The sequence below is a fragment of the Taudactylus pleione genome, unplaced genomic scaffold, assembly GCF_031769625.1.
Source record: "Taudactylus pleione unplaced genomic scaffold, aTauple2 ptg001017l, whole genome shotgun sequence".
In the NCBI taxonomy this organism is placed as follows: domain Eukaryota; kingdom Metazoa; phylum Chordata; class Amphibia; order Anura; family Myobatrachidae; genus Taudactylus; species Taudactylus pleione.
The window spans coordinates 1891222-1914511 of record NW_028285418.1 but is presented as its reverse complement, the minus strand read 5'-3'; the positions used below and the strand labels follow the sequence as shown (position 1 = coordinate 1914511).

Below are 23290 nucleotides of genomic sequence, written 5' to 3'. Positions count from 1 at the left end.
TGCGCAGTGAGTATGCAGCCCCCAGGCCCAATAACCGCGTGCAGAACAGTCGGATCAGATGATTTGTCTGACCTGCTGAGCAATATTTTCCCCAGCGATGAGCCGGATTGTTCGGTACATCATTGAGGTGTGTACCCAGCATCCGCTAAGCTGGGTCATTTATATAAGCGTTGTCGCCGGGCAGGTGATGGGAGGTCAGGATACCACATCACGCATTCATGCAAACGGAGGTCACATGTATTTACCAACCTCTTAGCAATCATTGGGCCTGATTCAGAGCTGAACGCTCTGACCAGAGCGCTCGCTCTGAATCAGGGCCCTCCTCCATGAAAATGGAGCGGCCTCCTGGCCTCTCGTATAGCTGTGGGTGACCACCCACAGCATATGCGAGCGGCCAAAAAGATGGTCGCGATGGTCTTGACCATCGGACTTGCGACGGAGACCCTGCGGTAGGGTCTCCCTGCCACAAGCCCTGGAGTGATTTTGGCTCTATCAGAGCCAAAATCACTCCCACTGACATCACTAGTGATGTCAGTGGGGCCGGCTTCAAACGGTAGGCGTTCCCATGGGAACGCCTCCGTCTGGCAGGCACGCCCACCAAAGGGGGCGTGCTGTCAATCAACATCGACAGCACGCCCCCTTTGGTGCGAGACCCGGAGCGATGGAAAGCCCGACGCTCCCCGGGTCTCGCGCTTGCGCAGTCGGGAACATCGACCCGCTTGCGAGCGTACTGCCGCTCGCGAGCGGGTCTGAATGACCCCCATAGATCATATCCAGTGAATGGGTTAAAAGCAGCAATAGCACGTTCTTTCCAAAGTCAGGCATAACATATTGTAATAATAGTTGTTATAATTTACCAAGATTGCGTTAGGTGCAAAGGCCCTCATTCAGAGCCACTCGCTAGCGGCAGTACGCTCGTTCCGAGCGATGTTCGCACATCTGCGCATGCGTACGGTTTTTAGTACGCATGCGCGAACCAGTCAGTGCGGCCGAAAATCGTTGGTACGCAATATAGCGGGGGCCTGCTATTTTGAGTGACAGGAGGAGGCGTATGTGGGTGGTAACAGGGGAAGGTGCTTGAAAACGGGGAGTGGAGATCCGAACGCAGGCGTGCTTAAAGGTCAAAACGGGCGTTTTAAGGGAGTGCATAATTAATACAGCAGCGTCATTGACCACGTCACTTGGTTTTTTTGAACTCAGAACTGCTCGCAAAATAGCGGTTGAAAACACCAACCACAAGAATAGCGAGCAGTTCATACGCTGTTCGATGTACTCGATTAATCTAATAAATAGCGGACATGACGTATGGTGCGTGTGCCCAGGGGGCGTTTTTATCAAATAAACGAGCGTATGTTTTGCTCGCTCGTTCAGACTTAGAGGTGGGAACAGACTGCAATTTGCGAACGGATCATTTGAATAGCCACCCCTTGTTTTTGAACGAACGACCACAAATAGCGAACGGCTCTGAATCAGGCCCAAAGTCTGCAATGAGCCAAAGGAATCTTGACGGCTATTTGAAGGTCCTGCGAAACCAGAATATAAATCAGTGATTGACAACACGCGGCCCCTTGTCATCTGGCAGCCATAAAGCCACGTGTAGCCCCCCAAACCTTCACCAATGGCTCTCAGCTCCTTCCTGCTTTGCATGTTATAGCCTACAACACTTATTGAAAATGCCTGCTGATATGTCATTACAGATAAGGGTCTCTTTTATTAAAATGATTTGTAATATTTATAAGGGATTAAGGGTAATGTGCGGCCCTTTGAAGGTTTGGGGGCCATTCGGACCCTAAAATGCAACACGTTGCCCATTACTGATATAAGTACTAGGGGTAAATTTACTAAAGTGAGAGTTTTTAGAAGTGAGTTTTAGAAGAGATGTTGCCCATAGCAACCAATCAGATTCTAGCTATTATCTTCTGGAAGGTGCTAGTTAAATGTTAAGTAGTATTTGATTGGGTGCTATAGGCAATATCTCTTCTAAAACTCTCACTTTACTTAAATTTACCTCCTATACTTGAATTCAGCTGCTTTGTGTATGAGGGAGCCTAGTTATCGGGGTGTTTGTAAGCTGTGCTTTATTTAGACATTTTCTCTTTATTTGCAGGGACAGGGTGATTTACTGAAGAACGCCAAAAACGAGGCAATGGAGAACATGCGGCAGATTCAGCAGGCCTGCCTTTCCAGCGGTCTGGGCAAAGCCTCGAGCACATCTGCCGACGCGAAATCCAAACGAGGCCTGGAGGCGATAGAAGAGAAGGATACCGGCGACGAGAATGGTCGCTTGTGAGGCTTAGACCTTACCATGGCCACCGGTCTACCAGGGCTGCTTAGTCATCCGCGGGGTGATCGGATAAATACATACATTGGATTTTAGTCAAAACGTCCAAAATCAGTGCGCTACATATGACCAGGTCGATGGCGGCATTCAGTGTGACAAAATTATGCCTGTAGCTATTGTTTGCCGTTGAGGAGTGACAAATTGCGCGAAAAGCGAATGGATATTTACCACTGACTACAAAGGTTTATTTTATCTTCAAATGAAAATGCCAAACTGTGCCGTTTGGCGTCCATTGTAATAATGGCGTAAAAAGTCTATTTTCATTAAATTGGCCTAAATTCTGGATTACGGCTTAAGTCCAAAAAGCCTTTTTTAAATTGCAGTATGAGTGATACCCCTTGCAAGCGGTCCTGCGAGATGTGTTGTTATTGAATAGCAGAGTTTAGTTATTATATGACTGTCAGATTCTCCACCAGAAACTGTCCTCAAGGCAAAGGAGAGACAATACCGCACCAATGAGCAGGGTGTAACAAGGATGGACGGGCGGCCGGGAGGAGCTGCTGCGCGTCCAGACCACCGTGCTTTCTAACACTGGTTATTTTATGGCAGGGACCATTCCTACCATGGTATATACAGCCGCTGGTTGTATATTTATTACATATTTTCACTTTTAAATAATAATCTAACGTTCTAACATTTCACTTTTTTTTCATAACTCAAATGAAGACACCTGCCGGACGTGTGCTTTTTATTTGTATGTTACTTGGGTCATGTGATGTTTCACTTTACACACATGTTTCTGCTCTCCAATGGCTTAGGTACAAGTGTAGCCCGTGACAAATGGCAACCACGTGACTATTTCGGTGCAGTATGGCGGGCTACATGTGTATAAATAGCTGAGATAAAGTACCAACCAATCAGCTCCTGTCACTTTTCAAACACAGCCCGTAACATGACAGAAACTAATTGGTTGGTGCTTTGTCTCTCTCCAAGGTTTGATACATCGGTCCCGCTAATTCCAAAGAGCAAAAGAAAGTTTGTAGATGACACTTTAATATAGCATATGCAAGACAGGCAGGAGATCTAGGGGCACATGTACTAACACTGCATATAACGCACCCTGCTTCTGATTCACTGATTATCTATGGGAAGCAAGAAGCTTTTTCGGCAACATGTATCAAAAAATCCTATGCCGAAGTGGGGGTGAATGGATAGGTCATGCCTCCCGACATGGATTCACTCACCCCCACCTCAGCATAAGATTTTTTTGATATGTTGCCGAAATAATGTTGCCATCGATAATCGGCGAAGCAGAAGCCATCGGTCGCAACATTGAAACTTGCGTCAGCCCATCAGTGACACACCCGCGACCCTCACATAGCACGCCCGTAAGCCGGAGATTCTCTCTGCATCTGAATGGCCAACACTCAAGAACACCCAGCTTATTCCAAGACAGTTCGGACACCGTGAGTCTCCATCGCAACTGCACCTGTGTGCGTACACCACGTTGGATGATTGCGCTGACTTAGACGCATGCAAAGTTGACAGAAATTGAATATTTCTCTGAACATCGGCCTTGCGTTGCGACTCAGGACCAGGCGCTATGTGTTAGGTGATAGTTGCAGAAAAACTCTGATGATCTGTGCTTAGTAAGTGGCGATCACGCTATGGCGGTGGCGTTATTTACAGAGGTTGAACGCACCGCTGAAGAAACCTTTTGTTTTTCCATGGTCTGCCTTTAGAGAACCGCTAACAATCCCTTTTCCCCGAAAGCTTAATTGAATGTCAACTTCCTTTTGGCTCTTGGGGCTGGATTTGAACAGCAGTTCTAGGACATATATTATCAGAAATACTCAAATACTACAAAAAACGAATTGTAGAGGGAAGTAAGAAAAATTGTCTAATACAACAGGGGCAATAAGGTACAGGTATGGGGGAGCAACTGCATGAGACGTGGGCAAAGGCTGGACTATCATCACTACTGTATAAGGGGTAGATGTACTAAAACCTTGGAAAGAGATAATGGGGTCTAATTACTAAGACTTGGATGGAGGTAAAGTGAACACAGATAAAGTACCAGGCAATCAGCTCCTAACTGTCATGTTACAGGCTGTTTGAAAACTGAGTTAGGAGCTGGTTGGTTGGTACTTTATCTTTCTTCACTTTGGGCCTGATTCAGCTCGGATCGCAACTGCAATCGCCGCTGCAATTACGCACGCAGTCTCACTGCGAAAATATGCTAATGATTGCAATTGCAATGCCGTCACAACCTAACATAAGGACGCCCCCTTTACCTTACACACATCCGTAATGCTTAGCAAGACTGCAAAACCATCGGTAACATGGCACAACACACTGGCACAAGCTCTGACCTTACCCAGGAATCGCTTACCTCATCGCACGCAGTGACAGCCCAAGCTGCGTACGGCATTTCAAGGGCTGTTCTATGTACGCCCCTGCAACGGCGTTCAAACGCACTGGCACGCCTGCGTTTCGCCGACCACCACTCCCCCCCACCAAACGGTACTTCCTTTCAATCACCCTGCGATTGGTGTGTGTAGTCACTGCCAAGGCAGTCGCGATCGCAGTGGAGTGTTCGCGCAATGCGATGTATGCGCAGAACACAACAATCGGCCGGTTACATGCCTAATCGCAGTTGCGATTCTTACTGAATCAGGCCTTTTATCTCCATCCAAGGCTTAGTAAATAGACCCCCAAAGTACCAGCCAATCAGCTCCAATCAGTTTACAGGCTGTGTTTGAAAAATGAAGTTAACAGTAATTGTCACTCCAAAAGCTAATCAGACATTCCGGTGACATCCGTTGTGCGCACCGCGCAGTGTTCACAGGGCCTGATTCTGACTCGCGAGCGAGCGCTGAGCGCTCGCAAGCAGGTCGATGGTGCCCTAGTGCGCATGCGCACGACGGAGGGAGCTCCGTCGTGCGCATGCGCGAGACCCGAATAGCGACGGCCAAGCCGTCGCTATGGGTCTCGCACCAAAGGGGGCGTGCTGTCGATGTTGATTGACAGCACGCCCCCTTTGGTGGGCGTGCCGGGGGCGTTGCTGCCCAGACGGAGGCGTTCCCATGGGAACGCCTACCGTCTGTGGCCGGCCCCACTGACATCACTAGTGATGTCAGTGGGAATGCTTTTGGCTCTGATAGAGCCAAAAGCACTCCTGGGCTTGCGGCAGCGAGACCCTACCGCAGGGTCTCGTCGCAAGCCCGATGGTCGCGATGGTCTTGACCATCGCGACCATCTTTTTGGCCGCTCGCATAAGCTGTGGGTAGTCACCCACAGCTATGCGAGCGGCCAGGAGGCCGCTCCAATATTAGGTAGGAGGGTCCTGATTCAGAGCGAGCGCTCTGGTCAGAGTGTCCGGCTCTGAATCAGGCCCACAGTTCCTGACACGTCCGGCTAAGTGTCGGTGTGTACTGATATCGCCTTTGCTATAGAGACCAATTATGTCTATTCCTGCAGTCAGAACTGCGGCAGCTAAAGCCCAATGCACTGCGGTGACGTAGCAAGCGTAGGTGCGCGCTGACAGAGGAAGTCGGCCTATGGCTCTCTCGTCGGTGTAGCTCTTCGGTGCTGGATGACGCAGAATGCTTTGACTTACATATCTCACAACATTCCAGGATACAAACTGAGCACCAACCAGGTTGTGACAAAGTAACACCCACAAACCACCGAGCCTTGCTTCCACTTGGCTTCACCACATCATACCGTATACCACCTTGTCCAATAGAAACTAGGACAGTTGGGCAGTATGGACAGACGGCACTGTAAGGTTTTCCAAGCCTCTTCGTGGAACATCCGGTCATCTTCATAAAACATACATCAATCTGCTCCTAATTAACCTGTAAAGGAGTCTGACATCCAACAGAAGAAACATTGATAATTGTGCCTAGCTCTAGCTCCCGCGTCTGATAGACTTACCCCATGTCTCTCCGGTACATATGCTTGAGTGTAGTATTTTTGTGCTCGTTCCACAGTTTTGAAGCCAGAGGGAAGGGCCGGTAACTAATAGTCATGGAAGTTCAAGCAAGTTCCCCTCCCAGCAAAGGGCTGTATGGTCCTCTTTCCGTGAGTTCAGCCTTATGATGTTAGGACACAGCGATGGAGCTTAAAGGCCCCCATACACGGTGCGATGCGTCAGGGGATCCGTCGTCTGACATATCGGGTGGTCCGCACACACTGTGCGATTGGGTGGCCGACAGCCCGATATGCCGGCTCCCGCCTCTCACCCGCATAGCAATCCATGGGATCGCACATCGCATGGTCCTGATGTTATGGTCCTGCAGAAAGATCAGGGGGTGCGATGTACGACCTCACGGAAGCGCGCTCGGTCCCCGACATCAGGGCCATACACGGTGCGATATAGCAGGCAAATCGCACCAATCAGTCGGATCGCCTGCTTTATCGCCACGTGTATGGGGGCCTTAACTAGGAGAAAATCCAGAATGGCGAGTGCCACAGAAGCATCCAGGACATCTGCATTCGCCAGTTGGACGTCACTGTGATAGAGGAATATACTTATACCATACAGCATCTTGGTGGAAGTAGGGACTACTGGGAACTCGGGGCGAAGGCCTTTCCGCTGGTTTCAGAAGTGGGAACGGGCCCCTGTGTGTTCTCTAGTTTAAGATTAGAAATAAATCTATTTATTGAAGAGCACAGCTTTTTATTTTGAAAAGCTCCTTTTTAATGTATTTGATGAAGAGAGATATAAAATGCGCTAACTTTCTGGACTGAAGTAATAATTTAATTTTTATTTTTTATCTTCGTGTTAATCCCTTTATATTCGTGAAGGTCAGGTGACAGATCGCGAGCCTTTTTTTTGGGCAGTGACGGGGTTAATGTATTCTCGTTTTATGATTAAACACTAACATTTTATTTTGCACATTACTGGAAAATAAACCTTTCAACAAAATAAAAAAAAAATAAAAAACAAAACCTGTGTGTCTGAGTCCTGGCTTTGGAAGCTTTCCCACGATGGGCCTCATTCTGAATCGCGTGCAAAAGCGAATCCAGCAGCGTCTATTGGTGGTCGCCTGTCTACGAGTTTATGCAAATGGCCTATATCTTGTGTACATTTGTGTGTTAGAATGAGCGCCTGTGCACCGATCGGTGCTCCCTTCTGCGTCTGTGCGTCTGGGAATGCAGCCGTTTGCATGGACACTCCCATAACACGCCCACTGAATGGACCATTTAACAGCGCCTCTGTGCGTATACTCTTTTATCACATGAGCCGTAGGGGGTTTCGAAAATTTTCATGCATGCACAGTAATGTGAACGGAATGGGATTGAAATACTGGCGTCTCAATCAGCCGCTGACTCGAATCCCGACTGTGAAAGCCCGACAGGAGGAGATCCCAACGCCGGTTGGTAAGTATTCTAACCCTCCCTTGGTGGTGTCTAACCCTAAGAGTCCCGCCGGGGGTGTCTATACCTAACCCCCCTTCCTGCACCCCAAAACTAACCCTCCCAGGGGGTGCCTTACCTCCCCCCTGTGGCACCTAACCCCCCCTTTCCCTAACCCTCCTGGGGGGACGGGTTCCTAAGCCACCCCTGGGGTGCTTTAACCCCCCCCCCGCAGCGAACTCCTAAGACGCCCTGGACTTACCTCGTTCGGGATAGCGCCGGTCAGGATTCCGATGTCAGGATTAAGATAGGCGTATTTCGACGCCTATCTTAAGTCCCGTGTCAGGCTTGAACCGGCGGCATTTAAACCGGCAGCATCTTATCCTGCGGTCTAATAACTACATCCCATGTGAACATGGGCATTCCGCGCAGATTGCGTGTGAATCATGCCTAATGTATGCATCTGTTTGCTGCAGCAAAGTTGTCATTCCAACAGGTAGGTATCCCGTGTGCGATTTATTTATTGCTGGCGGAATCGCGCCTGTAAGAAATACTCAGGTATATTTTTTTCCCAAGATGCAATTTAAACTCTTGTCTATTCTTTATCATCTCCTGGCTAAGCCACTGTCATTTCCTGGCTGTCCATTGAATGCGGCATTGATAAGGTTCCCATTTCTCTGGTAAAACCCAGAATGAGTTGTGTACACAATCTTGGTGTTATGTTCTGGGTTGCTTGTGGACCCGGGGTGGTAGCAGGAGCGATCACAGAAGCAGATTTGAAAATAAAACTAGGATTTTTAATAAGTGCTTGAGTAGACAGATAATGTGGCATTAAATAAAAGTCCAGGAATATATAAATGTGCACAAGAGTTCTGTGGTGGGAGCAAAAGGGTTAATGTCCAAGTAGAAACAATTAGAGCTGTCCAGGTGTGCAGGTAGTGAAACTGAAAATAATCAAGCCAGGTTTGCAGGTAGTGAAACTGAAAATAATCAAGCCAGGTTTGCAGGTAGTGAACTGAAAATAATCAAGCCAGGTTTGCAGGTAGTGAACTGAAGCGCAGGATGTCAGCAGGCTCAGGCACTCAGGTATGGGCAAGGGTGATGGAGGAAGCGGGGTAGTCCAGTGGGATCTAGGAGCTGACCGGCAGACAGCGAATTCACAGGAACAGGAAAGCACAGAGAACTCCCTCTCAGCTAGGCTGAGATACACGTTGCACTGGCAAAGAAGGAAGGCACTGACCCTTCCTAAATACCCCATGCCGTGCTGTTACTGGCCGGAGGGAACATGTGACTCACCAGGATTGGCCAGCCGCATCACATGGCCAGAAGGCAAGATGGCGGCGCCCATGCCAAACGGAACGGAGACGCCACCAGGCCTCACCAGCGCAGAGTGACAACAGGGCCGCACAACAACGCGCGCAGCCAAAGCCCCCCCGCCAGACACCAGCTCTGCCACCAGACAGCCCGCGCCACTACGACCTCACAGGTAACACCCGCCTAGCGCCATGCTGAAATACCCTGGCCGTGACACTTGGTAGGGAAAAGCTCAATACACTGGCAATGTGTTGTCTCAGGGAGCCTGTGGTAATCAGCCTCAGGTGCGGCCAGTTCACTACAAGCGGGGTCATTAGGCCATTCCATAATGCAGGTCTACTCAGATGACGTGATAATATGTTAACTGATGCTATGTCTAATGCTAGGTACACATTAGAGATCCCGGATTGTGGCTGATGGGGCGAGCGATGTAATGATACATTGGTCACCCGTAGACACAGAACGATATAGCGCGCAATATCTATCGTTCAGTGGCCGCATCCAGGAGCATGCCATCCAGGGGCGTATTCACAGGCTCAGCTGCTAGCGTTGCAAGAGATTGTCATCTCCCAAACCGTCTTCCAGGACAACAATGGACATAGCGCTCATGTCTTTCCATATTGGGAATGGTGATGAAAATAAAAACGATTGTGAACTGATAACACTTTACACTATTAGAAAGTGGAGAAGATACTCTATTCCTCAGTCCTCAGAGGTTACCCCTGAGGAAGTCAGAGGCAGACGAAATAACCTTTATATATTATCTTTTATTATGGGCGGGTTTATTATACGTAAGAAAATCAACCAGGAATATAGGGCCTGATCCAGCAAAGGCTCACAACTGCGATTACGCACGCAATCGGCCGATCATTGCGTTCTGCGCATACGTATGCATCGCAATGCGCAAACACTCCACTGGCTACATAGACCCATCGTAGAGCGATTGACGGGATGTACCATTTGGGGGTGGTGAGGGGGAGTGGTTGGTGAAACGCAGGCGTGCCAGTGCGTTTGAAGGACGTTGCAGGGGCGTGCATAAATTAGCCGCTGCGATGCCCTTCGCAGCTTGTGTACTCACTGTGTGCGAAGAGGTTAGCAATTTCTGAGTAAGGTCAGAGCTTGTGCAAGTGTGCGTTAGGCTGCGATTATACTCGATGTTACCGATGGTTTTGTAGTTTTGCCAAGTATGTGTGTAAGGTTAGGTGAGCGTCCTTATGTTCTGCTGCGACGGCATAGCGATCCCAGAGGATTAGCATATCTTCGCAGTGAAACTACTTGCGTAAATCGCTATTGCAATCGCAGTTGCGACCCAGGCTAAGAGTCCGTTTATTGACGAATGGGTGGGTACAGTTGCAAAAAAATTTGTTACGGGAAGTTACTCTACCTTTCACATAAACACAGAGGTACACGTTTGGGGCCAGGGGTATACTTTGAGTTCACTAGGAGCCATAGCATTACTTTAGTGCTCCGCATTGCGAATCTACATACTAGCGATGGTCATCGGAAACCGATGGTTGCCAAACTTTGGATTGCTTTTGCCATTTGATGCCAGGACTTTAATGGTTGCACCATGGCATCCTTCATTCTGATGGCCGAAGACGTCAGTCCTGCTGCGTACATAGCAAAACTCCTATGCACAAACTACAGCTGTCCATTGAATGGTTCACAGGTGATATTTTCATGCCAAGGCAAGATGTGTTACGATGGCAGCAATGCTGAAACTAATGGCGCCTTTCCGATAGCCATAGTCACTACGTACCGCACCCACGTTCCCTCCTCTGCTTTTCTGCTCATGTGCGGGAGCCGGTACGTGTACCATGGAGCCCAGTTTGAACGTTCAGTCCATATGGAATTTCAGTTGACATGCGCCAGCAGTTGCAGGTACACGGATGACCAAAGGTAGGACCTTCAGTGCTTCATTAGCCGCCCCTCACTCCCCAGACCCGTTTCAGTTGCATTGGATGCGTCGGTGGAAGATTTATGCCATATTGTGCCACGGTACAGCCTTTCATGTAGATCCCCAGCTTCCACCTATTGTGTCTCATCGTCTGTCTTCAATTGTCAGCTGTGCCAATATTGGAATATGAAAGCCCCCATTACATCCTGACACTGCATATGTGGAAGTGCTTTGAGGCTAATACATTTCGGCACAGTGTTTAGTAGGAAAGGCCCCAAAACTGACATTTCACCTGCCAGTGACAGCCGGCGGGAGTAACCTATGGCCTCCATCTATTTGACGGGACAGCTGTGCCCAGGAACCTCATCATGAGCTTGTGGCAGCTACACCTGTATGCACTAGCACCAGCGGGGAGGCCTGGGTGCCTGATCTACCCCCATAGGGGAAGTTCTATACAATATACATCAATACATACAGGATCACTTGTGCCCGTACACTGCCTGTTGCTGCCCTTTCTCTCTGTATTGGCTGTGTTGCCCCCACACTGTGCTACTTATTTGAATCTCATTCTGTGTCCATTGTGTATTTGAGCATTAATACCATATCCAAGCTAATAGCAAATAATCTTTACAGAGCTCATCTGTGATGGGGAAGTCGCACAGAGCGATGTACGTCTGATGAGTTATTATGTAATCGGCAGATGGTCTGTACAGGGAGCAGTCTGGAGGGTGCAGAACATCCCTTTGCTGACTTATCCGTAAGCATTTACCTTCTGATTGCTGCGGAATTGTAACCAGGATGGTGCATTATCTGCGGTTTAACACAGCATTTAGTAAATTAAGGTACCCTCATTTTATTTTCTCCTAAATAGTTGCAGCAGGATGTATTATTATGTCTTTTTAATAAATGCCTGGAGCTATAATCATTATCTACACAACTCTTACCAAAATTTCTATATTACATATTAGGAGGCTGTTTTTTCACAGTCCTAGTATAAAGAATAAGGGCCTGATTCAGACCCGGTCGCTATCTGCGTACGCTCGCTAGATGCGTATGCAAATTTTTCAAAGTGACGCCACGGGAAGCGATCGCTTGCCAAGGCATAAGCACGCCCACCATGTCTTAGCGAGCGGTCACTTTGTGTGAGCGTACGTCCAGTCGCAAAAGCAGAGCCGCCCACCAGCAACACGTCATCTCCAGGAAGTGTAGTAAAACATTGGTACATCGAGCACCATCGGATGCTAACGCAGTGCTTGCGGGAGCTTTACCCTACCGCAAGCTTTGCAAGGAAATCGGTAAAATACAAAGTGACGTGTACTATGACGCTGCCTGTTAATTATGCACGCCTCTGAAACCAGCGTTGAAACACTCAGGCACGCCTGCGTTCACGTCTCCAACCCCCCGTTATGTGTCCTGCCCCTGTTACCACCCACAAACGGCCTCTTCTGTCACTCATTACCCTGGGCTGCCTTTGCTGAGCGAGCGAGAGGGTTTGCGAATGCAGTGTAGTTCGCGCACACGCAGAACGAAGCGTGCACATGCGCGTACGCAGAGCATCGGGCCGCTAGCGAGTGCACAGCGCGAGCGAGCGGCTCTGAATCAGGCCCTAACTTCCTTAAGCGAGAACAGCCGCCATCATTATCATCGGCACTTGCACCTCCCCCATGCTGGGTTGCCGTCCCCAATGCAGACACGTGACGGAGAGTTGTGAGTCATTTTTGGCTCGCTCCCACGATACACCCATTAAATGGTCCTCGTGTGTGCGTGTGTTTGCAGAATGATGGCTGATATGCGACTGACCGCATTGCGTGTACGCTTGCAAAGATGCGACGTGCAGTTTACGAAAAATTGCTGGGTGCAATTCGAAGTTGCGTGACTCAGAACTAGACCCTATGTGTGTTTATAAGTACAAAAAAAATAGGACTTAGAATAGGCTTCAATAATGTTCTGCCCAAATGGGTATATTTTGATCTACATGTATCTTAAAATATGCGCAATTCAAAATACAGACCTGGCCGCGTGAGGACACATTCTGAGTAAATCGTGATGCAGCCAGAATAATGCTGGGAACACACTAAGCAACATTTTAAACGTCTGTTTACACAAGATGCCTCCTGCCGCATTAGTGTATTATTACACAACCACAGTATATAAATAATTAGCAGGTCTGCGATTAGCGTCCATCCCTGAATCAGGTCCTGTTATAGGAAGACCCACAGCGTCATCTCTCTCTGGCCCGTATTCAATTAGCCTAGAAAAGTCTGTGACTTTTCGCCTGTTGTACTTTCCGCTGCATTCGCCTGTCTGGGACGCGAATTTGCGGCAATCGCGTCCCTGCGATTCGCCCTATTCAATTACAGAACAGGCGAAAACGCAAATCGGCGAATGCATAACAGGCGGAAAGTACTGAATAGATTGGGGGAATCAGTCTGTACCCCAAAATCTGACACTGGAAATCATTACAGATGTGTACTATTAGCCCTAATAAACGTACTTTGTGTTCTCAAGTTTTGTTAAAAGCTTTCACAATGCTTTTTTGTAAAAGTGGTGAAGAATGGTAGAAAACAGGTTTTTTTCGGTTAAAATAAATATTCCTGTCAAATTTGGGGTACTTGAAAATGGGTGTGATCATATTTTAGTGTCTCTAAAGGGCACTTTAAAAAAAAAAAAAAAAAAGTGAAAAATCCACCTGCTGCATGCACCTGCAATCCTAAAGACACCTGCCCCCTCCATACAGCCCCCCAAGAAATGTATTTGCTACTTTTTATCCTTCTCCCCCACTTTTTTCATTTTTGCCCCAAAAATGCCATGTCTTTTTTGAGGTTTTCTGAGGTAATTTTTATTTTTGTCCTTTGGACAAAAACTTTTGCACTTTTTTCCGCCTGCCATTCATTGGAGAAACTTTGCAGCCTGTTTCAGTGCATTGAGTTTCCGCTTAGGCGAAAACGTCCTGGAATTGAATTTGGAGATAAGATGCAAACAGGCGAAAAGCGGCAATAGGCGAAACTTTTTCACCGATTACGGCTTTTCGTGTCTAATTGAATCCGGCCCTCTGTCGTAATGTTGTTATTCAGCAAGAGCTAAATTTCCTGGGCGATTTTAGGACCTGATACTGGACCTGTTTCAGACCCGTTCGCTAAGGTGCGATCGCACGCTGCCGAGCGATTGTTGTTCAGTGCGCATGCGTAAGCCAGTCATTGTGATGGGGAATCGTGTGCTCGTAGCACAAAGCCAGATCGCTAGTTTGAGTGACGGACAGCGCCGTTTGTGGGTGGTTACAGGGGTAGGTGCTTGTAAACGGGAGTGGTGTTGCGAACACAGGTGTGTCAGGCCATCAAATCGCCATTTAAAGGGCGTCCATAATTAGCAAAGTGGCGTCATTGTAGATGTCACCTGCATGTGTTTTCGCCAGCATTGATCGCAGTGCTTGCGGCGGGGTAGGGCTACCTCAAGGGCTGCGAACAGCTCCGATGGCTCTCAATGTTACCGATTAATCGAACAATTCCAGGATATGACGTGTGTTGTGAGGGGAACGTGGGTGTCTTTATACACTAGCGAGCTCTCAGTGACGTAGCTTGCTAAGACATAGAGGGCGTCCTTACGCCACGCAGTGCGAGCATGGAATTTGAATATTCGGCCCCTTTTTGCCAGCGAACGGCCGCATCTTGTGAGCAGGTCTGAATCAGGTCCTTAGTCCACAAGAAACCAGCAGTGCTAGGGAGCATACTTGCCGACATCTCGGCAGGGGAATCCGGGAGGGGGCTGGCACGTACGTCCAGCAGGGAGGATGGGGGCGGGTCAAGGAGGTGGAGCGGGGGCGTGCCGACGCGATCGCGTCATAGTGGCCCCGCCCCCCGCTTTATAATGCCAATATTACTGTCATTATAAGGCAGGGGGCGGGGCTACGATGACGCGATGCGCTGAATCGCGTCATCACACCCCCGCACCGCCCACTTTGAGGCTGGCGCGGGGGTTAGCGGGGAGCCGGCATCCATTCCGGGGGACTTGCCTAGTCTTGCGGGGTGTCGGGAGCGGCACCCGATTTTCGGGAGGCTCCCGACAGTCCCGGGAGAGTAGGCAAGTATGGCTAGGGAAGGGTTCTCCAGTGGGCAAAGCTCAGTGACTACATGTTGATGAGATTGGGGGCTACACAGAAGTCCATGCATGTAAATATGGCTGACTTCAGATGGGCAGGTGCGCTCTGAGAATAGCGCAGAGGGCCTGATACAGAGGTGGATGGAGACGCACCGTGGCTGTTATTGGTGATCTCGGGACTTTATGAAAATGCAGCTACAAAGACCTTCCCTCTTCTAGATGCTGATATACAGATTGGTGCATCTTTAGAGGCCCCCATCGGTCGCACATCAAAATTTGCACCAACGCTATGGCAGGTGCATTTTCTCTTTACGTGTACGGCCTCCTGTGTGGGCGCTGAGCGCCTATGTACGCAACCGCCTTCCCCGACACTCTCTTAACACGCCCATAATACACTTCCCTCTCGCCGTCCAGGAACGCCCGGCACTTTTACAAGACATTGCTGATGCTGTTGCGTTACAATCCCAACAACACCTTTGTGAGTACACTGTGTGAAACGCATGCGCCGTAGAAGGTTTTATGGATTTTCACAAATGCGCGGTAGCAAAAAATTCACTCAAATATGCTGGTATCGTCATATTTGGGGTATTTGCTCAGCAGAAAGGTCAATGGTGCAGTATTTGGGTGCACAAATAATGGGGTCACCATACAGCTTGTTCGAGTTAAAACAAAAAAAATGATGCTTTATATCGTCACCCAGAGTTACTTTTGACAAGGATTTTAAATTTAGTTTTAGTCACTTATTTATATTTGTAGTTGGTTTAAAGTCACATTTTAGTCTCTTGCGATCATATGCTAATCATCTGCGATCGCTATGCCGTCACAGCACAACATAAGGACGCCCACCTTACATCCGTAACACTTAGCAAGACTGGGAAACCATCGGTAACATCGATGTACCATCGCAGCCACACGCACACTTGCACAAGGTCAGACCTTACTCAGGAATTGCTAACCTTTCGGTACGTAGTGAGAACCCAAGCTACATTTAGCATCACAGTGGCTAATTTATGCACACCCCTGCAACGGCGTTCAACTGCACTGGCACACCTGCGTTTCACCCACCATCCCCCGTCACCACCCCCATTCGGTACTTCCTGTCAATCACTCTGCAATAGGTCTGCATAGCCAGTGTAATGTTCGCGCACGCGCACTGCAATGCATACACATGCACAGAACGCAACAATCGGCCGTTTGCCTGCGTAATTGCAGTTGCGATCCTTGCCGAATCAGGCCCTTAGACGCTTATTTAATATTGAACACAGATTTCGTTGTCATTTTCGTTTTCAAAAACGTTTATATTTTTGTTACCGTTGCAATTTAGTCCTCAAAAAAATGTGTAGTCGATGATGACTTTTAGTCAAAAATTTTGTCTACAAAATTAACACTGCATACGCCAAAAGCAAATAAGAAACAACCTAGTCCCCATTCAGGGACCACCTCACCTCACCTAACTATCAAGGGCAAGTATGGCCCACAGGCCTGGCTTGGCTGCCACAGCCCCACCTGGACTGTATCCTCTGGGCAGAGATAGATCCGGTCACAACACTTTTTAAATCCTTTATTTGGGTTATCAGAAATAAACAGCAAAACAATGCAGTGTCACAACAGATACATGATCTAATAACAATATATGAAGTCATATAGAGAAAATAAACCTGTGACGACATAATAAAAATTCTTCAGCTGAGTTGAAATTGAAAGGGATAACATCTTAAGTATTCATGAAAACATTGAAAAGATGTGGTAGAAAATAAAGTTCAGTTAGAGGATATTTGAGGTAAAGGGGAAGGATAGAAAGTAGAGAGGAGAAGGGGGGAGTATAAGCGAGCCGGGACAACCGAATATAAAATAACAAATTGAAACATCAGGAGCAGAAATAGGGGTCATGGTTCATGTAAGACCGGGAAGAGTAACCGCTTAGGAGGAGTACCAGGGAGACCATACCGAGTGGAATTTATGTACTGTATTATGCAATAAGCTAGTAGTATACTCCATTTTAGATACAAACCAGATTCTGTTTAAAAGTTCTGGTTGAATTGGTGTGTCATTTTTTGTCCAGTTACGTGCCAATTGGTATTTGGCTGCAGAGGAGATGTGAAGAACTACGTAGTTTGTTAGTGTCATTGGAAGCCTGATCAACCGGGACACAGAGTAAGAGGTTGGCGGGAAGAGAGAGAAAGGTAGGGCAACAGGAGACGATACAAGGGAGCGAACCATGGGCCTGATTCAGACCCACTCGCGAGCAGCTGTCCGCTCGCAAGTGGGTCGATGTTCTGCACTGAGCATGCGCACGACGGAGGGAGCTCCGTCGTGCGCATGCGCCAGACGTGACGAGCGAAGGAAAAGTCCTTTGCTCGTTGTGTCTGATCAAAGGGGGCGTGCTGTCGATGTTGATTGACAGCACGCCCCCTTTGGTGGGCGTGCCTCCCTGACGGGGGCGTTCCCACGGGAACGCCTCCCATCAGAAGCCGGCCCACTGACATCACTAGTGATGTCAGTGGGAGTGATTTTGGCTCTGATAGAGCCAAAATCACTCCGGAGCTTGCGGTTGAAAACCTCAACCGCAGGCTCCGGCTCGCAGTTACGATGATCGCGATGGTCACGACCATCGCGGCCATCAAAATGCACGCTCGTATAGGCTGTGGGTGGTGACCCACAGCTATACGAGCGTCCAGGAGGACGCTCCATTTTTATGGAGGGCGGCCCTCATTCAGAGCGTGCGCTCTGCTCAGAGCGTACGGCTCTGAATGAGGGCCCATATTCCAGAATGGGATAATTTTGGGGCAGGACCACCAAACATGACAAAATGTGCCGACATGACCACATTGCCTCCAGCACAGGTTAGAGGTATTGGGGAATATATGATGGCGTCGCTCTGGGACTAAATACCACCTAGTGAAAACCTTATATGAATTTTCTCGGATTGCCACACTAATGGTACATTTGGAGATAGTAAGACGTATTGCTTCCCAGGTGTCGTTACCTAATGGGTGTCCTAAGCCTGCCTCCCATGCAAGTTCATGTGTCGAGAGTAGGGCGGATTCCGGTGTCAAAACAGAATGGTAAAGAAAGGATATAGTGCCCTTGTCAGTAGGTCGGTGTATACAATATCTTTCTAAGGGAGAAGGGTTTCGAGGTGAAATAGTGGAAAATAAAGAGGTGACAAAGTGGCAAATTTGCAAATATTGGTAGTGTAACGAGTTGGGAATGCCGTGTTTTTCCTGAATATCACTAAATGACTGCAGGGCGAATTGCCCTATAATGTGACGGAGGCAGGTAATACCTGCCCTGGACCAGGCAGATGCCATGGTAGGTGAGAGGCCTGGTGGGAAGGAAGGATTGTTCCATATGGGGGTCAGAGGAGACGGGTGAGTTTCAAAAGTTGGTCAACGATTTGTATTTAAAATGCAACTATTTCACATAAGACCATACGATTTGATCAATCGCATCACATAATGTGTGTCAATTCCTACACGATCAGTTGAGATCTCTCTGCAAAACCATCTGATCTGCGATCCAACTAGACGACGGCGGGGACGAGCATCGGGGTCGCAGAAGACTCCAAAATGCAACTATTTTCAAATGATTGGTCTGTCCAACCTGTAGAAACTGCCCAAATAGTGTGATAAATCGTCCCGTGTATGGCCAGCATGAGAGCTACCGTTGGTATGGAGAAGGTGGTTCGAGGTCTGTGTTTGCAAGGTAACCAAGGTAAGTGTGAGACTGAATCCAAACCCACTAAAGCCTTCTCAAGGTCAACCCATCATTTAGTAAAACTAGGAGCATGCCAAGCTACCATCTGACTCAACTGAGTAACTGAGTATTATAGTACCGTATGAGCAGAGGTAAACCTAGACCTCCGTCTGATGAACGTCTAGCTAAGATATCCCTCGTATACGGGATCTTTTATAGATCCATATATATATTTACAATATAAAGATTGGAGTTGATTGAGGACTCGGGTTGGTATCGCCACAGGCAATGTCTGAAACAAATACAGATGGTAGAACATTCATCTTTATTGCATTGATACGCCCATTGCAGAATATCCTGTTCAATTGACTTAAGTAAGGTCAAGGAACAAGGTAAGGTAGTTAGCTTTATATAGGCGATCATAAGTTTTGGTAATATTGACCCCAAGATATCGCAAACAGTCTGATCTCCAATGGAAATGAAAATTCAATTGCAACAGCCATTTCAGACTACCCGGGAGATGGAGAGGGAGAGCTTCAGATTTAGTTTGATTTTGTAGCCCGATAGATCTCCATATAGGGACAATTTGCGAAATATGTTCGGGAGAGAGGTGAGTGGTTTAGTCAAAGTAAGAAGAATATCATCGGCGAATAAAGAGAGAGTGTATTGAGAGTCTCCAATGGCCACACCAGAAATATCAGGGTTAGCCGGTATTCTCCTAGCCAGCGGTTCTATAATTAACACAAAGATAAGGGGGCGATAAAGGGAATCCTTGTCGGGTACCGTTGGTTATAGAAAAAGGATCTGAAAGTATCCCCCCAGCAAGAACAGAGGCAGTTGGGTTAAAGTAAAGGGATTTAATGGCTTGTAAAAATTTACCCCTGAGACCAAAAGCAGTAAGCGTGTGCATCATAAATGACCAGGAGACCCTATCAAAGGCCTTCTCCGCGTCCAGAGCAAGTACAAGAGAGGGAAGTTGATGATTATTTATATAGTGAATAATGTCCACTGTACGTCTAGTATTAATCGAGTGCTTGCCTGGATGGAACAAAGCCCACCTGATCAGGATGGATAAGGTTGGGTAGCAGGGGGTTGAGCCTATTTGCAAGGATCTTAGCGAAGATTTTTAAATCTGCATTAAGTTATGATAGAGGTCGATAATTAGAAATGATGAGAGGATCTTTACCTGGTTTGGGAATGACCGTGATGGTAGCTCTGGTGGTAGAGGGGTGAAAGGTCACAACACTTTTTATACTTCTAGAGCTGCAGAGAGGGCGTGCGGCAGATACAGTTCCCTGGCCCTATGGGGGGTGATTAGGTGGGGTGGGAGGAGTACCCATGTCCCCATCACAGTCAGATTGTGGGTGGGAGAGAATGACCGCTCTACACTTCAGCATGCCAATAGCTTCCCATTGGTCTGACCCAGTGCCGGCTCCAGGTGTTCCCGCGCACTGTGCGGAGAGGGACTCTGACGCGCCTCACCCTGCGCGCGACCTGAAAGGGTGTGTAGTGTAATTGCCATAGGCCACGACCCCTGAGTGACGCTAATTGGAGGCGTACCCTTGCTGCATGCCTCCCATTTAATGACTGGTTGGGGGCGAGCCCAGCACTCCTTCAGTAGCCGGGCTGCCCCCAGTCCTCTCACTACACTGAATGGATGCCGTGCGCATGCGCACAGCATCCGTTCCTCTTCTTCGGGTCGGCACAGCTGCAGCGGTGGGGGTGCCCAACCTCCCGACCACCGGAGAGAGACCTTCGAGCCGGCACTGGTCGGCATAGTCACACCCTCTAGGGAATAGCATTGTGTCCTCTCTCTGGACATGTTGCTATGGGACCTGACGATGGAATATTTGACTCCTGGACACACCCCGATTTTGTAGACACACCTCTGTCTGTCACATGTGTCCTCTTAACACAGAGCTCCTGAATCAGGTCACCGCATGTGAATATTGCCCCATGAATGTTTGATGATGGCTAAAGCAATGCAGCTATTTTTTTTCTATCTATTCCTGAAATTACATTAAATCTGGTGTTATCCAGAATCCAGGACACAGAGCCGCGTGCACAAGCTGCCAGCAGGAGCTCTTTTCTATTCCGTCTAGAGGCCATCTAGCTTAATTTGCATAACGAAGAGCGCATGATTACAAGCACTTAATACAAGTATAATTATGCGCTATCTACATAATTACAATTGTATAATTAATATCTAGCTCAGCATAGGATAACTGAAAGCATTTTGAGCTATGAAGCTTTGTATGTAAACTGCGCGGGACGAGTGGGTTTCAGGATAAGTAGTAAAGAGGTTAATAAAGGCACCGCTATTTCATAACTTGGCCGGAGAGCTCACTACTGCACTCCAGCTGGTTTAGAGAATAGGACTTCTAGCAGCGTAATGTTCTGTAATAGTAACAGTATCAGGTTAGTCATTTGCTTTAGGCTGTGTACTCACAATATAAAACAGATGGAAAGAGAATGCACTCTTCCACGGTGGTCAGGTTATATTGGTAGCTGCTGAGTGTAGCGAGGGCACTACGTACCTCACTATAGATATATATGCAAAGGGTGGGTCTGGACACTAAGGGCCTGATTCAGAGCCGGACGCAATTAGCGCTCGCTCGTCCAGAAAATAGGGGTGGCTATTCAAATCAACCGTTCGCTCTTTGCGGTCTGTTCACGCCTCTAGGTCTGAATGAGCGAACCAAACTTGCGGTCGTTTTTTGTAAAAATACGCCCCCTGGCCGCTCGCATCCTACGTCATGTACACTATTTATTAGATTAATCGAGTACATCGACCAGGGTATGAACTGCTCGCTATTCTTGGGGTTGGTTTTTCCTACCACAATTTTGCGAGCAGTTCTGACTATAAAATAACCCAGTGACGTGGTCAATGACGCTGCTGTATTAATTATGCACACCCATAAAACGCCCGTTTTGACCTTTAAGCACGCCTGCGATCGGATCTCCACTCCCCGTTTTCAAGCACCTTCCCCCGTTACCACCCACATACGCCTCTTTCTGTCACTCAAATTATCAGGCATTCGCTATTTTGCGAGCACATGAATTTCGACCGCACTGACTGTTTCGCACATGCGTATAACGATCTGTACGCATGTGCAGTTGGGCAAACATCGCTCGGAGCGAACGAGCGGCCGTTTACGAGTGGCTCTGAATCAGGCCCTAAGCGCATACACTAGCCTGAAGTTTAGCCACTCTGTGGTAAACGGAGCAAAGTGCATTACCGTACTGTTAAAGGTATACAGTGATAGTCTGCCGGCAGACCCCCAGCACTTCGGGACTCTCAAGGACCACATCATAGCCCAGGAGAGGTATTCTACCCGATGAACACAGGTAACACATATACCTGGGAACTATAACGGACTTAACGGACCCCTAACTACATCTAACTAGAGTCACCAACCCGCAATTTAGCGGCACTGACCCCACACATACAGATATCCTGATGTGAGGTGGGGACCACCGGTGCGAGGTGACAGGAGTCACACGACTTTAGTCCGTTTAGGACACAACGGGAACTTCGACCATTCTATGCTTATACCCCTTATACAGGGCGAGTAAAACGCTATTTAGCGTATCACCCTGTGCACAACAAATATTGTGTTTTCCCACTAGTGTTTGTTATGTGTTGTACAATGTTGTGTACCGGTATTAGTCCCGCTATTGATTGTGCAGTTATTGTGCTTCCTAATTGTCCATCTGTACAGACCTTTTTTACTATTTTATATATGTTTATTCATGCAGTCTACATCATAGACTTATTATCCGTGAACGTTTGATCCATATTTATTCTGACCTATTTAATAAATTGATTTGTACCAGACACACATCGTGTATGCATTTCTATCTGTCTATATGATTATAGACTATCACTGTATACCTTTAACAGTACGGTAATACACTTTGCTCCGTTTACCACAGAGTGGCTAAACCTACTTATTTATAGACTTCAGGCTAGTGTATGCACTTAGGACCTCATTCAGAGTCGGTCATAAGCGGACGCACGGTCGTACGCATACGATGTTTCCAAACCACACATGCACACGGTTAGCTGTGCGCATGTGTGTACGAGGCTTTGCGATCCAAAATGCTGTCGAGCGTACGGCTTATGAGCAGGAAGTGGCTTCCGAGAGTTGATTGACATGAAAGGCCGTTTGTGGGTGGTGACGGGGGTGATGGTCTGAAAACGCAGGCGTTCCTCACCGTCTTCAGGGCGTTTTAGGGGCCTACATACATTACCTGCTAAGACCGACATAGAAGGCCGGAAGTAGTAAAACGTCACTCTGCGAGCAGGTTCGAGGCCTGGCTGATCATACAGCTTGAGGTTGGGTAGGAGCTTCCGCAAGCCACACAGTACAATCGATACTATCGAATGTTACTGATGTGCAGAGTGATGTTTCTATTTTGAGCCACACAATGCAAGCAGCTAATAATCGATTGTTGATGCTAATAACACTGCTAATTGGATTGTAATTGATTCAGCTGCGTTTGCATTAGCGAATAATAAGAATAAATACATTTCATGGGGACGGCTTATTCTATGCGTTTTTTTTAAAATTTTTGTGGGCATCAACACAACACAAGCGGCCGCAACCATCAGAAGAAAATGAACATACAGCGACTGACAA

General features: G+C 47.9%; 1 protein-coding gene across 1 annotated transcript in view; it reads left to right on the top strand.

Moving 5' to 3' along the window:
* PLCL1 (phospholipase C like 1 (inactive)) overlaps positions 1-7231 on the top strand; it is a 341707-nt gene extending 334476 nt beyond the window's left edge. The window contains exon 6 of the mRNA XM_088461094.1: positions 2108-7231. Coding sequence (XP_088317220.1) covers positions 2108-2290 — 183 coding nt within the window. The 3' untranslated portion in view covers positions 2291-7231. The remainder of the gene's footprint in view (positions 1-2107) is intronic.
* The last annotated feature ends 16059 nt before the right edge of the window (positions 7232-23290 follow it).